Below are 19,093 nucleotides of genomic sequence, written 5' to 3' on the forward strand. Positions count from 1 at the left end.
AGAGGTTGGTTCATGAGATTTAAGAAGTATTCTCCATAACATAAAGGTACAAGATGAGGCAGCAAGTACTGATGCAGAAGCTGTAGCACGTTATCCCGAAGACCTAGCTGACAAAATTAATGAAGGTGGCTACTCTATACACCAGATTCTTTTTTTTTTTTAAAGATTTTATTTATTTATTTGACAGAGAGAGATTACAAGTAGGCAGAGAGGCAGGTAGAGAGAGAAGGAGGAGGAAGCAGGCTCCCTGCTGAGCAGAGAGCCCGATGTGGGCCTCGATCCCAGGACCCTGAGATCATGACCTGAGCCGAAGGCAGCGGCTTAACCCACTGAGCCACCCAGGCGCCCTATACACCAGATTTTCAATGCAGACAAAACCACTATATATTGGAAGAAGATGCTGTATAAGGCTTTCATAGCTAGAGAGAAGAAACCAAAGCCTGCCTTCAAAACTTCAAAGGACAGACTGACTCTCTTGTTTGGGGTTGATATAACTGGTGACTGAATTGAAGCCAGTGCTCATCTACCATTCTGAAAATCCCAAGGCCCTTAAGAATGATGCTAAGCCTATGCTATCTGTGCTGCATCAATGAAACAATAAAGCCTGGATGACAGCACATCTGTTTACAACATGGTTTGCTGAATAGTTTAAGCCATTGTTGAGACCTACTGCTCAGAAAGAGATTTCTTTCAAAATATTAGGGCTCATTGACAATGCTCATGGTCACAAAAAGCCCTGAAAAAGATGTACAGGATTAGTGTTGTTTTCATGTCCACTAACACAATATACATTCTGCAGCCCATAGATCAAAAAGTATTTTTTTTTTACTTTCAAGTCTTATTACTTAAGAAATACATTTCATAAGGTTTATAGAGGCTAAACATAGTGATTCCTCTGATCTGCAGAAAGTAAGGAGAAGACCTTCTGGAAAGAGTTCACTATTCTAGTTGCCGTTAAGGACATTGACAACTCATGTAAAGAAGTCAAAACACAGGGCGCCTGGGTGGCTCAGTGGGTTAAATCCTCTGCCTTTGGCTCAGGTCATGATCCCAGGGTCCTGGATGGAGCCTTGCATCAGGCTCTCTGCCCAGCAGGGAGCCTACTTCCTCCTCTCTGTCTGCCTCTCTGCCTACTTGTGATCTCTCTCTGTCAAATAAATACACAAAACTTTGAAAAAAAATTAAAAAAAAAAAGAAGTCAAAACATCAACATTCACAGGAGATTGGAAGAAGGTGATTCCAATCCTCATGGATGACGTTGAGGGGTTCAAGACCTCAGGGAGTAAGTAACTGCAGATGTGGTAGAAAGAGCAAGAGAATCAGAATTAGAAACACAGCCTGAGGATAGGACTGAATTGCTTCAAACTCATGATAAAACTTGAATGGATGAGGAGTTGCTTCTTATGGGTGAAAGTGGTGTTGAGATGGAATCTACTCCTGGTGAAGATGCTGTGACGACCGAAGACTGCTGAATGACAACACAGGATTTAGGATGTCGGGACATTAGGATATCAGACAACAGCGGATACTACATAAGCGTAGTTGACAAAGTAATAGCAGAATTTGAGAGGATTCACTCCAATTCTGGAAGAAGTCCTATAGGTAAAGTGCAATCAAACAGCATCACACACAGAGAAATCCTTCGTGAAAGGAAAAGTCAATCACTATAGCAAGCAGCTCTTGTTTTAAGAAACTGCTGATAGCCACCACCGGGATCAGCCAGCACCCGTTAACATCTAGGCAAAATCCTCCACCAGCAAAAAGATTAGGACTCCTGAAAGCTCAAATGATGCTTAGTGTTTTTTTAGCAATATTTTTAAAATTAAGGCATATACATTGTTTTTAGACATAATGCTATTGCACACCTAACAAAATACAGTCTAGGGTAAACATAACTTTTATATCCCCTGGGAAACCAAAAATTTCACTTGATTTACTTTATTGTGATATTTACTTTATTATGGTAGTGTGAACAGAACCCACCATATCTATAGAGTATGCCTGTATTCACCCTCCTCTTCTAGCTTTCCTTGCCTCATTAGAAAAAGCATTCAAAGGGCACTCCATATAAGAGCAGAACTTTTTCAAAAAAAAAAAATTTTATTAAATACTTTAAACAATACTTTTTAAGAGCCAAAGAAATTAATACAAAATAATAAGAAAAGCAAAGAACAATGAAAAGCAAAAGCTAAAGAATAAACTAAAACATTTGAAAATATAAAAACATTAAATATCTAATGAAAGAAAAGCAAACACCAAATATAACAAAAAGTAAAAGTGAAACGAGGCAAAAATACAATTTCCAAAATTTAATACCTCCAAACAGATGGTATGAGGTGGTACAAACAGGTAGCAGGCCTTCATCGGGTCAATTTGCTGATTACAGATACCAGAAGTATAAAATAGTCTTTAGTCTTTCCCTTAGTTGCAGAAGATTCAACACTGTCCTTCTGGGTTAAAAATATCTGTGTGGGAGGAAGGTATCTCTTAAAGAGCACTGAGCTCTAGCTTTGTCGGCTTTTCCAACACATAAATTAAGCTAAAGCCACCCATCCTCTACTCTCTTCAACCTTAGCTTTTAAATGCAGAGTTTTAACTTAGAATAAGTATTATCAAGTCCCTTATTAACAACATATAAATAGGGACGCCTGGGTGGCTCAGTCGGTTGGACGACTGCCTTCGGCTCAGGGCATGATCCTGGAGTCCCGGGATCGAGTCCCGCATCAGGCTCCCAGCTCCATGGGGAGTCTGCTTCGCTCTCTGACCTTCTCCTCGCTCGTGCTCTCTCTCACTGTCTCTCTCTCTCAAATAAATAAATAAAATCTTTAAAAAAAAAAAAAAAACCATATAAATAATTTTTGTGATTTGACCAGATTAAATTCAGCTATATCTAAAAAGGTAAGATTCTAGCCATATTTAACTGTATGTTTTAAAAAATATATACATTGTATTTATTAAATCTGTTATACATACCTATTAAACATAATAGAAATCATATACTTTCAAAGAGTTAAAATACCATAAAAATATAAACCATAAACCATGCTAAATATAATTCAGTCTTACTATAATGATATAGAAGACAATCAGTAACTTCATTTTCAATACTTGGACTACCATTTTGAACATCTCACAATAAGAAAGTAGTAGTATACAATACAAGGCTTAAAATACAAATTTTGATATGAGGGCCATTTCTCTTCTTTCCATATCCATCTATTAAAAAAACATGATCATTGCCAACCTGGATAAGACCTAAGAGAAATGAGCCCAAAAAATTGCCAAAAGGTCTTATAGATTCCCAGCCTAGTAAACCATAAGTAAATGGCTTTCATAATGGTTTTATAAAGAATTCTGGACAGCTACATTAGCCTTAAAAGCCAAGTTTAGGACAATGATACAGTATATTTATATTATATATTATGCAATAATATATAATATATACATATATATACTCATTTATATCTTCAACTATCAAGCCAAAAATGAAGTAAATATTTACAACTAAAAACTAAATGAAAACTCTGAATTCCAACTAGTATTCAGTTTTAATGTTTCCACTTTTTAGAGTAAACACTGTCATTGACAAACACAACAGTAACCATTAAGAACTTGGAAACTAATATTTTAGTACATAAAAATTCTCGGCTTACTATTTCTTCAATAACATGTCTAAACCCATACACAACAAATACAAGCAACATATAATCTTGATGAAATTGTGTTACCCTTATTGTTAATAATTATCCTGCATATATTCATTACCAAAATCACACATTTTATAGCAAAACTACAACTTCAAAATTTAGTTCTCACGTTCTCTGTAGAAATAAGCACAAAAATAAAAAGAGCACATTATTCTCTCAAAACCAAAAAACCAACCTCATTAATTGCTTATAAGTATTAAAACACTATTTTAGTTTATATAAAAGATTAACAGTGACCAAGACCTTGAAAAAAATTCCCCAAATATTAAACAACTTCCTCTTCCAAGAAAAAAAAAAAAAAAAACCAACTTCTTCTTCCAAATACCATATCCAAAATACACTGGAATCTCCAAAAAAAGAAAGGGGGGGGCATTTAAGAATCCTTTCTGAACCACTTACTTATAAAACAAATGCTAGTTTATTTCAAAGCAACTGTACCTTAAATGCATAGAACCTAAGGATATACAGTGCTCTAGCATATTAAAACACACCTGGACTTACTGGGGTCTCATTTCAACCAAAGTTTTCTATAACAAATTCATAAATTATTTCAAATAATCTTTTGTCAAAATTAGAAAGAAGGCAAATTTTACAATCACCCAGGTGACAACATTTTAAAGAATAGTTAATTTTAATTAATGATACATTTGAACACTACAAACATCCTTATGCTTGGTGCCATTTCTGCTACCAAACTAAGACAAATTTCTTTTGAAATGACTAATTTCTGGACACTTACACATTTGCAGAAGACCATCAGATGTACTAAACTGATAGCTCTAGACTTTATTTTCAGATTCAAATGATAAATAAGAAGGAACTGAAAGAGGAAAAGGCTCTATCTGATCTTCACCAGTTCTGCCTACGAAGCTACAGAGTTTGTGGTTTATCAACACAGTTCTATTTAAAAAAAAAAAAATGTTTTAAAAACAGCATCTATTGCTTGTGATATAAAAGTCTATAGCCTTTCAAAGTTCTTTACATTGAAGTTTTTTTAAGATTTAAGAAATCTAAAACAGGTATTAAAAATACAGCACAAACTTTTACTACAATAACAAAGTAAAACTTGACAAAACTTATTTGAACATCATCCATATGGAAGACACTTTTTCTGAAAATCTATAAGAGATCCAAAGAGGTACTTATCCTCAAAAACCTAAAATCCAGTGGTTGGTATAAGTCAGGGTGATAAAAATCAAGGTCAAGACAGAATATAATTGCCACAAGACAGATATCAAAAGGATTACTCAGCAACTTCTTTTTATATCTTTTATTTCCATAGCTTCACTTTTACAAATTTCATCTGTTCTACAGTTGTTATACTTTAAGAGAAAAAATGAATTTAACAGTAATTATTAAGGTCTTAATACCCTTTACAATTTCTATTCCTTTTCTTTAAAAGCCGTTTCAGTACCTTTAAAATAGTGCTTCGACAGCTCAGTAGGTCACACTTTAGATCAGACACTGTTTTAGGCTGTGAGTAACCAAAACCAAACCCGAACAACCCCCTGCCAGGGCATATTACACTGCAGTAGGGAGTGCTTCTTAATCATTTTCATTAGATATAAATGTTTATACTAAAAGCAATATATCCTTTACTCTTATTCACACCAGATTTTGAATATGAAGTAAAACTCCAACCAACTTCAGAGAAATAACAGCCTGGTACCCAACTGAGAACTGACAAGACAGTATCTAATTGTCTCTCCCTCCACCACCTCAGGACCATCCCTGACTCTCCCCTCTGCCCTCTGTCTCCCACTGTCCCCCATTCCCCTCACACAGAGCTGAGTTAGTGCCCTCTTCAGACTCAGTGCTACACACCGCAACCTCTTACATACCCTTCCTACATTATTACAATCACTGATTTGAAACACCAAGAACGTCATCTTTTTTACTGCTTTTCATCTGTGTTTGACACTCAGAAGCATTCAATGAATGAACAACAGAGGACTGAATATCTTATACGGTGTTTACATTCTTCTTCCCATTGTCACCTTTTAATGTCTACTAAAAATTAGTCTCACAACAACTCTGGTCAAGCCTAGAATTAGCCATGAATTTCCTAAATAGGTGACTTTCAAAAATTGTCAAGACAAATTTCAACACTATTATAAAAGGATGACTATTGGATTTTAAAGGCAACACAGTGTAATGGTTGAGTTCAAGCTCTAGAATGGAAAACACAGGTTCAAATACCAACCCTATCTGTTAGAGCTGTGTGACATAAGCAAGTTACTTAACCTTTCTGTGCTTCCATTTCCTCACCTGTATGGAAAGGTTTACAGCCCCTACTGCATATGGTTGTCATGAATATAAATTAGAAATAGAAGATCTGAGCACATTTACTGACATACTGTAAATACTAAATAGTTAATTTTTATTTCTATTTCTGTAAAACATTTAACTGGAAGCCAAATCAGAAAAAATAAATCAGTAAATAAGGCTTTAAAACCATAATGCTATAGCTTTATTAATTGAAAGCTTATAACAAAAATATCTTAATGAAATTCACTGAATACATAAATACACTTACACACTTATTAAAGCTGTTAATCACAAACTATAAATGGAGTGTCAATACAGATGGGAGAAGAAATGGTAAAAACCTCACTAGAAACTGACAGAGGCATATCTGATCTTTAGTTCAGAGATCTTTCCACAATAGCAAACCACATATTTTTAATTAATTCAACTTTACAAGGCTTTCTTTAAAATTAAAATGCTCCCTTGAGGGCTGTCTATCAGTTGTTCACACCTCACTGTGAATTACTTTAATCAGATAAATGCACTAAGTTTAACACCACCTACTTAAAGAAATTGTTATTGAAAAGTATCGAGAAGAGAGGTAGCTTTAAAACTAGTGTGCCTGGCACGGGGAAGGCCTGTTTCACGCTCACAGCAAGCATCTCTATGCAGTCAGGGGCAGCGTGAAGACAGTGGCACCTGCAGCACCTGGTGAGAGCACAGGGTTGCAGGACTTCTAAGGTCCATCAAAGCCAATTCCCCGCTACTGGGTTGTATTAGGGGCTCTTTAAGGAAACTTCCAGTTCTATTATTCCACTGTTCTCTTCTGCAATGTGCCCTAAGACCCCAAGTGGTACCAACTTCATAAATACCTCTAAAAAAATCAATTGAAGAGCACCTCTGGCAGGTTCCCACAAAGCAAAAATGAGTGAACCACTACAGAAATGGGAAACAATACACCCTTTCCTACAAATTAAAATTAAATCACCTGGAATAAATCAAATTATCCTTAATTTATATAAACTATGAGTCTAACTATGTCCAAAATAAATACAACAACAGGAAAACCATTAAACTTAACAGTACAGGAACACCACAGCATTTCAAGGGTTTCTTAAAGCTATTTCTAATGCTTTCCGGCTCAAGTGAAAAAAAAAAAAAATCTTTAAAAAAAATCTTCAAGCAAAAACTTTCTCCTAGCTTGTATAATATTACTTTAGTGCAAACCAAAGAGTCTGAAAGTAGAAAAAATTTAAAAAGTATTTCCAGTAAAGAAAGATTCTTTTGGGGTGGATTGAGAACATACTTCACACTTAACACCCTTGATTTTTGTTGTTATTTTACATAAAACTATGGCTGCATGCTTAAAGTACCTCCAAAATGTCTATTGCTAATATTGTGTATATCCTTTAAAATGTGTATTTTAAAAGGTCAATTATTGTCCTCTACTTTGTCAATCAAAAATAAAAATCAAGAGGAAAAGAAAGAGGGATATTATTTGTACATAAGAAAATCCTCCAGCGGCGCCTGGGTGGCTCAGTGGGTTAAGCCACTGCCTTCGGCTCGGGTCATGATCTCAGGGTCCTGGGATCGAGTCCCGCATCGGGCTCTCTGCTCAGCAGGGAGCCTGCTTCCTCCTCTCTCTCTCTGCCTGCCTCCTCTCTGCCTACTTGTGATCTCTCTCTGTCAAATAAATAAATAAAATCTTTAAAAAAAGAAAAAAAATAGAAAATCCTCCAAATGAGAGAATATTATCAAAAGAATATCAGGAACATATTATCCTGAAGGTCGATGAAACAAGAATGTTCCAAGGAAAAAACCTGAACAAACTTGTGACGCTGGGGCCACCCAACAGAGCCAAGCATCAGTCCAACAGCACACCACTGTGAAGAGGACAGCAGCAGACGCTCCACCCTCCACAGGCAGTGGTGGGAATCATCATTAAAAATTAAGAAGTGACCTTGGATTAAAGCAGCAAAACTAAAGCACATATGAACAAATAAAAGCACTTAATGAGACAAGTCATAATCAAACTATTGAAATATAAACTCCGCAGCACCCCTATCAAAATGTTAATCAACAAATACTGGACATTGACATTTGATTTGCTTCTTAGACTTGCAGGCGGCTATGTCAGGGAGCATATAATGTTCCAAAGCCAAATACAAAAGTTCAGCTATTCTTAACTATCTTCTTTATAAAGCCAAAATGACACATCTCAAAGGTATGGTTCTAAAGAACATTAAGTTTTGTTCCAGGTTAGCAAGGATGAGAAAATAAAAGGTTCAGCAATCTATGATATCAAGCTAATACTTTCAGTGGTGATAACTCCAATTCATCCACATGCATCTAGATTGAGAGGGACTCAGAAGCTCTGCAAGAACACACAGCTAGAGCAAAAACATGGTAACCGCATTTGACTCACAGATTTTTCTTCCATGTTAGGCAATATGTAAAGTCTCCTAAACCACTTAATCGTATGTATGATTCATCAATTCTACTTTCTAAACGTAGGTTTTTTATTGGGTTTTTGCTATGTGTGGAGGGGTACAAATAGGTTTGAAGGTAGACTCCAAAACATATATATATATATATATATATATATGTCCCAATAAATCTTGTAATGTGAGAAGGCAGCAAGCAGATGTGGGTCCTGAATGGGAAGAGTTTAAGCACAGACTATCCCTAAAGAAACCCACTGGTCCAAGATACATATATGGTCGCTTATTTCTATTGTCCCTACTTTTATCATACCAGCGCACTCTTCAGATCACTTCTACAACAAACAGCTCTCAGTGAATTTATCTATCATTTATTTGACCAGTGGCTGGCACTATGCTAGGTCCAAGTTCTGATTTAAGAAAAAAGTAAGAGGCAGTTAAGCTAACCTAGCTAACCTAGCTAACGATCAGAAAGGTAGATAACTTGATACTGGGTTGAATGGGTTTATAAAAGTGGAAAGTCAGTAACAAAGGAGGATTTGTTCCGAAGAGAAATTCTTCCACCTAAAGAGACAAGAATAAAGAAAACAAGACCTAATAAAGATGTGTTGAAAACTACGAATAAAGAGCTAGGATGGTTAGAGCAAGGACTAAAACATGGAGACATAAATCCTAAACCTGAGGAGTAGCGAGTGCAGAAGGGGGATATCCTGAGCCAGCATCAATAATCATAAGGAAAAAGTTCAGTAATTGTTTTGTGTGGAATTACCCTTGATTCATTAATTTCAGAGAAGAAACTGCATTCTTGTTTAAAATTACATATACCCGTACCACATATGGTTTAAACTCTAATATTTTGTCCCATGGTAATAATGCAGCCTATATTGAGCTGATTAGAGGTCTCTACACAATGAGGGACAAGAGAGCAGACTTCTTAAATTAGATTAAATCTATTAAAAAGCAGCAGATTAGGGGCTACTGGGTGGCTCAGTGGGTTAAGCCTCTGCCTTTGGCTCAGGTCATGATCCAGGGTCCTGGGATTGAGCCCTGCATCAGGCTCTCTGCTCAGCGGGGAGCCTGCTTCCCCCTCTCTCTCTCTCTCTGCCTGCCTTTCTGCCTGCTTGTGATCTCTGTCTATCAAATAAATAAATAAAATCTTCAAAAAAAAAACAAAAAACAGCAGATTAAAATACAGACTCTGGAGCCAGACTACTTTGGGCAAGTTTTCTCATTTCTCTGTGCTCAGTTTCTTCACCTGCAAAATGAAGATAAACATTTTCCTTCCATAGGACATCCGGGAGATTTAAAGTTAGTCCATGTACGACAGCTACAACTGAGCACAGCACAACCAGCATGACTACCACTTGAGGTAAGTCATCAACAAAATATAAAAGAGAAAGCTAGAGCGCCAAAGCCACTGCCTGAAAGAAAATCCTGAAGAGAAAGCATCGTCAACGTTGTATTGAGGACGGGTGACTTCTGAGTTCCCTGAAGTCCTGCACCACTTCAGGGAATGAAGGGACGGTGTGGGAACAATAACTTCTGTGTTAGAACTGAGGAGAGGCCATCACTACTAGCTCTACGCCGCTGACTGCTGGGAAGCATGAAAGACAGCGAAGAGTGACAACAGCAATTCCCTCGGAAATCTACCAGGGAGAGTATTAAGATCTAAATTTTGGCATTTCACTCTAGGATAGTTGCAGCAGAAGTTATTAGGGAAGTTGTCCTGCCAGGGAGACATCCGTGAATATATGGGCCAACCAATCTGGCAGACACCATCAGAACCGGTTCCGCTAACAAAAGGGAATACGATAGGGAAACACAACCAACCACGCTCATGGCAATTTTTCAATTCCTGAGGCCCTCCATATGAAACTACTTCCCAGTGTTCTAAAATGTGTTGTTTTAAAAAAAAACAATATACTGTCTTTGAAACAAGTCCAAATAGTAATAGATCAAATGAAGATCACCTTTTACCAGAGCTAGCTACATAGTTAAATTTCAAAAATTAATACCATTTCGAAACACCAAGTAAGACTTAGGTAAATAATAATTTGTCTCTGGAGATATTTATGAAGTAAACTACACAAAATAAATGAATTTAGAACCTCTCTAGTAGAAAATGAACAAGAGAAACATGCCAAATATCTTAATGCAATATCACCAATCTCAGCATAAACCAAATTTATCCTGAGCATGGTGTCTCCTATTGGATCAAACAGATAGTCTTCAAAAAATAAACCAGCGGGGCCCCTGGGTGGCTCAGTCAATTAAGTGTCTGCCTTGGGATCAGGTCACGATCTCAAGGTCCTGGGATCAAGCCCTCTCCCTCTGCCCCCTTCACCGCAGCTCATGTGCACTCTCTCTCTGTCAAATAAATAAAATCTTAAAAAAATAAAAAATAAACCAATATTCTAAGAAATGCAGAGAACATTTTAATTGATTTCCCAACACCTATTCCTTGCCAGTTGTTTAATAATAATCTGTCATAATAATCTTGCCATTCACCCATCTACCACTACCCCACCAATGATTATTTTAGGAATGTGAAGTTCATGCCAACTTTGGCCACTGGGATCCAATGTTCTGGAAGATTCTGGGGAAAGAAATTTTCTGGATTTAAGGAATGTGCCATGAAAAGCCACTGTCTCTCACCCCCAAGGTCATTAAAGAGAAAGCAGAGTTCTAACTTCTCTTGACCACCATCCCATAACCACAGGAATCTAAATCTTCCAATGATACCAATTACTATGAGTGGCAGGGCTGAGGAGCAGAAAGAACCTGGATCTTTGATGATTTGCTTCTAAACTTCCTCTTATATAAACTACTAAGTTCCCTCATTACTTAAATTGGTTTTATATTTGTACCCCAAAACATTCTAATATATACATTTTGTTTTCCAGGCTTATTACTACATAAAAATGTCACCCATATTCATGTGAATGTTAGCAAAAACAAAAAACAAAAAACTATCCTACTTTAAACAAATGGATACACATATCAGGTTTGTTTGTAATAAATAAATAGGTTTTACTGACAGGTAGGAATATTCAGTAACTCTCTTTAATAATTTCTGGACTGTTTCCCTTTAATATTTATCAATAAAGTAGAAAATTAATAAAAACATTTAGAAGCATTAAAGTCTCCTTTTGAAGCTCAAAAAGGCATAATTTTTTAGACTCTAAAATATTAGTCATATTTATACTATTTAAGTCATAACTAAAAGAAGAAAAGTTGTTAATGCTTTTCATACAGTTGACTTTAGCTTTACTAAAAATCTTTCAAATTTGCTGCCTGTGAGTCATATTGATGGAATACATGGGTAGGATGGATTAATTGCAACCTATAGGGAGGCTTAAGTGTTTATTTTAACCATTTGTCATATTTCCAACTTCACTGTGCTGGATAAACTATTAAAATACACCAGAAGATATTTCTAATGAGTAGTCATTTAAACAATAATAACAGCAAAAAGACAAAAAAGAAATAAAAGAAGGGCACAAGAAGAAGATAAAAACTGGAATAACTAGTTCCTCAGGGCCAAGGGAGGAAGGAAGGAGTAAAACACTCACAAGTCTTTATGGAAAGGTCACAACAATCTGACACATGCACAGATCAGGTGTTATGTAAGGTAGATTGATCCTTGTATCAAAATCACTTTAGCATGCATTTAAAATTACAAAGAAATCGTATTTTCTAAAGTAATTTAGCCTATTTTACAAACACGTTGGGTGAGCATTAATTTACCCACCTTCGCTAACATTATGGTGGTATAGGTTATTCTGAAGACTTATTCACCATAAATACACTAAAGAATAGATTTAAATTCGAACTGAAAAAAAACATGTATCAATTTGAGTCTTTAAAGAAAACTTGGTTGTGCCTGGAAAGAATGTAAATAGACCAAATTTAATACATATAGGACAACAAAAGATAACCTTTTTGACTGGAAAAAGCTCCCTACAACCTAGGATCAGTCCCTGCCTGGGGACAAACCTGATCATACCTACAGTTCAAACAGGCCAAAAATACAGCAGGCAGGGCCAGTGGAGTCAGGAACATGTATGACTTCCTACCTAAAATTAGCCATGCCCACTTTACCACAAGCTGGGTTGGGCTTCTCTATTTTAAGGTGTGCAGCTCCAAAATGCTTAAGAGCATATAATTGCTGGTCTGTTTCTGGAGCTAAGAGTGTCAGCAGACTTTCCACCAAGTCTTTAGAACGGACAACTCATCTCTACGAAATCCCACACTTAATCACCATGTTATCTAGCATCTAAGTACACTGCAAGTGAAATCACACACTGGAAAACATTACACACAAGGACACATCAAAAAAAATAAATAAATAAACAAGAAGAGACAGCCCTTATTCCTTTCCACCACACCACCCCTTGATGCATACATATTGTATATGACAAAAGTGGAGGGGAAACTGACAAAAGTGTCCTTGTCTTTTCAGGAAATTATATAGAGCTGGCAGGTGAAACCCTTCCAAATGATGGCACACCATTATTTACCTCTCTCTGAAAGTGCTTTGCTACTGGAGTAAATCCAAAAGAAGGGGCTACTCAGTCTGCATTCTGCATTCTGGAAACATTAGAGGGAACTGGTGTAGCTTCCATGTACTGGCAAGACATTTTTCACTAATGTTTAAAAAAGGAGCTAAGTTTTCAAAGACAAATGAAAGAAAATGAAAAGGTGTGCCCTACTATCAAAACTAATGATCACTCTATCAACAAAGGATAAAGCTGAGTTCTAAGTTATATGGCCTTAATGTACACATGAAATTTAAGTTGCACAGATGACATTCGTGGTTTCTACAATCTCATGGCAAAAACCTAGCACCTATTTTATTAACAGTACCTTCAGACACTAGATGCAGAATATACATTTAGTACCATTATTATCCTGATACTATGATGTTCTAGCCATCTACAACACTAACACTTGTTTTGATAGACTCAGTTATTTTAAGAATGAACAAAACACACATACCTTCATTTTCAGAGACATGACATTTCACTTTCAATACTAAGTCAAAGGTTCTTTCTGGATTTTCCCTAAAAGAAAAAGAATTTTGTTTTATTTATTTCCTATGACAAAAAAGGATCTCTGCAGAGTATATGTTTTCTTAACTCAAAAAACTGATCATCTTTTTGTTGTAATGTATTCTATGTAACTATACAAGCACAATGTAGAAAATAACAGGTTTTTTTTCCCAGTTCAGTAATGTAAGAGGCTTAGGAGTTCTGAGACCTGGGCCCAACATTTAACCTCTGAGCCTGATTTCTCATCTATAAAGTGCCTCCTCACTCACATCAAAGAATAGTTCTGAGGATTGTAATCAACAAATTTATGTGGAAGTACTTTATAAAATATTAAGTACTATATAAATGTAAAGCATTGACTTTACCTTACTGAATCAAAATTGGAAAGCCAGTATGCTCCTAAATATTTCTACCTTTTCCCGCGAACAAAGCTGGCCAGCAGGTTCTCAGGCTTCCTCCCCCTGCCCCAGGCTTTTTTTTTAAAGGACCTGCCTTATAAATGTAAATGATGAATACCTGGTTCCACCTGCCACGTTCTAGACCACCATAAAACAGCTATAATGCTCCTAAATTTGACACTTTGCATATGCTTCTCTTGAAATAAAGTAGCGCACTGTACATAAACTCTAAGGCTAACAACACCACCACCAACAAACACCAACAAAAACCTGGTTTTACATCTATTTAGAGTAATTAGAAATAGACATCTACCTTAGTATTTTATTTTCCCACTAGGAACAGTAAGATTGCTTTGCTTCATTCAGAAGTTATCCACTTCTTTGTTAACTTCTCACACATTCAACCAATTCATTGGTTTAATTTCAAAAAGCAAACTGAAATCTACTGAGACACATTTTCTTTAACCGTTCTGTTTTAATCTCTTTCTGCTAGAAGATAAGAGATGAAGCAAAATCTGATACCACAATGCCCACGTGACCAAAGTGTTAATCTATCTGTTATTCCTGTTGAAGGAGAATTTAGGTCTTTGTACATTAGCTGTTTTAAATATGCACTTCCTTTAATAAAGTAATGCCAGTTTTGGCTTCCAAATAAACATTCATTTTTCTAAATTTATTACAAGAATTTAGAATCACAGGAAGTGACAAGCTATATAAATTAATTTGCAAATATACAGTTCCTCAGCCCACCATTAATTTGTTTCAATGGAAATAATATGCATTTAGGTGACCTCCTCCCTCATAGTCCAGTTAATGTCAAAATGTATACTTTTTAGAACACTTACGCAGCTCCCCCCCATGTCAAACCCAGAAGAAAATAATTATAAATCATGTAATTTTCCCATTTTCCTAATATTTTTTTAGAATCTCTTAGGTGTAAAACCTAAATAGTGATTCAATTATACTGTGAAATTTTACAAGCCTTTCACACTAATACGAATATATGTAGTATTCATTATTTTAAATGGGGGGGTGGCGGTGTGAACAGGGAGTAAGGGAAGAAGAAATTCTTTGCAGAGTAAGTTTCGGGAAAAAATAAATAAATAAACATAAACCTAATACCTCTAAGACCCAAAACAAAATCACCACACTTACTCAAATTGCTTTTTTACATAATTAATCTCCCGATGAAAAATATCCACTGATGCAGACACAAATACACTATCTAATGGGATACCATTTTGCAAGCACCATGCATATACCCAGTGCCTATGTAAACACCTATGAGGGGCCAATTTAATTTTATAAGAAAAATTGTTAGAAAACATCTGGGAAACTGATAACCATGCTTAAAAATGAAATGGTTATTTTCACGTTAGGGAAATACCGTAAATAATAACCGCTTAACCTCAGCGCTGACGCCCTCCCGGACAGCAGCAAGACACAGACAACCGACAGTCACGTCTGCCACACTCCGGGAGGAACAAGAAACCCACAGCGGGTGGTGGCAGGAGCCGCCAGGCCTCCCCCACTACCTAGAGATGCGGGCGTCGCCGCCGCTCTCCGAGGAGCGGCGCCCACCCCGCCGGGCCGGGGACGCGGGGCCGGGCAGGCTTTGCGGCCTAGCGCTGTCCCGCCAGCCGGCCGCGCACGGGGGGCCGGGCCAAAGTCGACGTCTGGGGGGCCGGCCGCCGCGGGACGCCACCCCCCCTTCCCGCGCGCCCGCGACCCCCACTCACTTGGTCCTGCAGTCCATGGTTACATGTCGGTGTGGGGCTGTCCGTCCCGCCCCCGCGCCGGCCCGAGAGCCCACTGTCCCGCGCTGGGAGGGTCGCGCCGCCCCCGCCCACGCCGGCCGCCCCGCGGGGAAGGAGGCTACTCACAACCGCGGCGGTGGCGGCGGGCCCATGTCGGCGGCGCCCCCGGCGCTTCCCCGCCTCCCACCCCACCCCTCAGAGCCTTTTTGTGACAGCAGCAGCAACAGCGGAGGCGCGGCCGCCGCCCCCGTCTTCGCCGGCCGCCGCCCCCGCCGCCTCCGAAGCTGGGGCCTCTCAGTTCCTGCGACCGGGGCCGCCCGCAGCGGCTCCTGCACCTTCTGCAAACCAGGAAGTCGCCGGGAGGGGGGGAAGGGGCGCGCGGGGGCGCGCCCGGCGGCCTCACCTGGGCCGCGCGGCCCGCGGGCGGTAGCCTGAGGAGGAGACTGGGCGGGGTCCCCGCGCCCAGAGTGCCCAGAGGGTCGAGGGGAGCGCAAGTGTCGGCCCGAATGGCCCACGTACCGCTTTGTAACTGAGCCAGAAACGCAAGGTGCCCCCTGTGTCCTCAGCCCTGGACCAGCCGACTTCCTTTCTGGGTCCAGTCCAGGCTCCAGGGCTACAACCCACCCAGGAAGCAAAGTAATTGAAAATAGTACCTCGATTTGCAGTTCTCCACACCATATATGCACACGGAATTGGATCACCCATTAATAGGTATTGTTTGCTAGAACCTTCGTCGTTGGGGGGGGGGCGTTTCATTTCACTTCAGACTGCACTTTGGAGCTCAAGCTGATGCTCCTGGCTCCTGCCTCACTCCAGCTGTGGCCTGCTTACTGCTCTCTGAAATCCAGAGCTGCCCCCCTCCAGATTCAGGAATGTTCAGACATGTGCACCTGCTAAATAGCCTTGTCTGGTAGCAAAATGGTAGTGCTCTATTTGCCTGCACATATGGAAGCCAGACGCTCTTAGACCGCAGGACCGCAGCACGCCGAAGACGGACTTGGGACGCGTTCTCCATGCGGCAGGCCTAGTACAACAGCAGTCTAGGGGCTCTGGGAGGGCACAGCTGAGGGTGACAGAGGCCAAAATAAAAAGCTGAAATTTACAGGGCACTAAAGTACCTGTTAAGCAGGTTATGTGTATTGTCACAGTATTTACCATAACTCTATGTGATAGATACTTGCGTCAGCATTTTATAGATGAAGAAACAGGCCAAGCTAATCCAGTAGGTGCTAGCAAAGCTGGATTTCAGAACAGGTCTACTTGATGCTGATAGTTAACTTCTGCCATGTACTGCCTCATCGTGGTCTGCTGCCTTATATCGAGGATCTACCGAGAAAAGACGTAAAAAAATGTCTTACGGTGCACATTTAAAAGATAGTCCAGGACTGGACGATTGCACAGAGATCTTCTGGAGAAGACTTCTCCTGCTCACGTTAGCACCCTTGACACATGGCCCCAGTGTTTTTCATCCATATAGGGGTTGCTTCAGACTTTATTCATGCAAAAGGAAAGATGATGAGAGGAAACCAAATATGGTATGAATAGAGTGTAAGTCATGAGACCTGAAAGTCATACAGGGAGTCTTGGGAATTAAATAAAAATTCAGAAGCAAATACCTAACATTAAATTCAGTTATGCAGGTCTGAAATGTTCTCGCCAAAGGTAGATGCTACTTGGTCAACAAAATGAAATCTATTTCGTAGACACAGACCTGATAGTCAAAAATAAGTCAGGACAGAATAGGGAAACAAAAATATTAGATTTAAGCATGATGTGCTGTCATAGCTTGACTTGGGGTGAGACACTTCAGTTTCTCAGTTCCTACATTTCTTAAATGGGAATTATTACTTGTATATCACATGAGCAATGTGATATTCAAGTTAAAAAGTACTACACACTGGTGTGCTCTTTTAAGAAATTGTTCTGTGGATTTCAGTTTCACAATTAGGCAGTCTGTACCACATAATTTTTTTTTTTCCCAAATGAAGCTTCTTCCCACCTAAGTACTTAACATAGTACAAAGCCTTGAAAAAAATTCTGTAATAAAAACCACTTCTGCTCCAAGTGTTGCTAAATTTTTCAAACTTCTCCTTTCATTATAATTAATTCTTTTCCCAAGAAAAGGAAACTTACCTGGGATGCCTACATCAGGAATATTAGTTAGTGGTAAAGAAATATTAATACAATTGTTTTCCCTATCCATTTGTTGTCATACCTCTGCATAATAGAAAATGTTATTTTTTAAAATTTATCTTCAGTATATAAAGGGAAAACACTGCATATGCACACATAAACCAAATCTCTTTAAACCAGCTCTTAGGCTGACCACGATGAGGAGATATATTTATCTATTATGAAATTACTGAAGTAAAAGAGATAGGAAAACAGATAGACACAATTTGAATGATTTATTAAAAGTTACTAAAAAAGGACATTTTTGTACACTTATATTGGTGATGTGTTTAATGAAGCCAGTAGTATAATTTTAGCAATGCTTATTTCATATGGAACTTCTGATATGACTGATTGAGAAGTGTGCAAAGGGCAAAGCTTCAAGTTCGTATTATATCTTTACAAGATCATATTTCAGCAATAATATTTCCTACTTGACTATTGATACTAACATTTCTCGGGACCACAGTAGTCAAAGAACGTAGCCTATATTCTCGCCAAAAAACACAGAACTATACGCCAAAGAACTATAAACTGTTAGTCTTTTTCAATGTTTTAAACTCATTTTAAATTGTTGACATGTGTTTATAAAGAGTGTATGTTCAGCAGGTCTTGGGCAAGGTGTTCTAAAAAATGTCCTTGATCAGAACTTGCCTATGGTTTTGCCATAGCTTGCTTGCCCCAAATTGCAATTCTCAGCTATTCCCAAATAAACCCATTTTTGTTGGAAAAATAAGTGACAGTTTTATTTTTAAGGTTGATATTACTTTGGTGATCAGAAGTGGGATCTAGAGAAGACCCTCAGCAGGTCTGAGGCTGGTGAGAAAATAGATGCCACAGAGTCAACTGGGCCCATTGCTTTCTTGCCAACCCTGGAGTTTGAGGGTAAGTTTTTTCCTGGATTTAGAGCTCTGCTTTCTTTGTGTTTGAGCTCTCCAGGCTTTATTCAGGTTCTATTTTTAAGGCCTATCCTTTCTGAGAGTACTTGTTTGTTCTTTGGTCTGACTCCTTTTCAGAAGCAGATTGTTTTTAGTGGAACTGTGCCTGTTGGAAGTGTGTTGGCCTTCAACCCAATTCCTTTTCAGAACCAGACTCTTCCTGGTGGAACTGTGATGGCCTTCAGTTTGAGTCCTTCTGGAACCAGAATATTCTTTTTTTTGGAACCAGAATATTCTTATTGAAACTCTGCTGTTTAGGAATTTTTCTCATCCCACTCATCAAATTGCTTTGAGAGTAGTGGGTCTTCCCACCACTGGGATTCTAGTGGTTTTAGTCTTAAAAACTATGGGACCTCTCCAGTGCATTTCTAAACTAAATGGG

General features: G+C 38.4%; 1 protein-coding gene across 4 annotated transcripts in view; it reads right to left on the reverse strand.

Moving 5' to 3' along the window:
* Window positions 1-19,093, reverse strand: part of DENND1B (DENN domain containing 1B) — a 269,435-nt gene that overhangs the window by 246,707 nt on the left and 3,635 nt on the right. For 2 of the 4 annotated variants that reach the window (XM_044267545.1, XM_044267543.1), the window contains exons 1-2: window positions 15,584-15,671; window positions 13,394-13,458 (exon numbers count right to left, since the gene is read on the reverse strand). In XM_044267545.1, coding sequence (XP_044123480.1) covers window positions 13,394-13,458; window positions 15,584-15,600 — 82 coding nt within the window. In that variant the 5' untranslated portion in view covers window positions 15,601-15,671. Of the gene's footprint in view, window positions 1-13,393; window positions 13,459-15,583; window positions 15,672-19,093 lie in introns of those variants that run through there. The other 2 variants (XM_044267544.1, XM_044267542.1) reach the window with 1 other exon arrangement.

Source organism: Neovison vison, chromosome 10 (assembly GCF_020171115.1).
Source record: "Neovison vison isolate M4711 chromosome 10, ASM_NN_V1, whole genome shotgun sequence".
Taxonomy (NCBI): Eukaryota; Metazoa; Chordata; class Mammalia; order Carnivora; family Mustelidae; genus Neogale; species Neogale vison.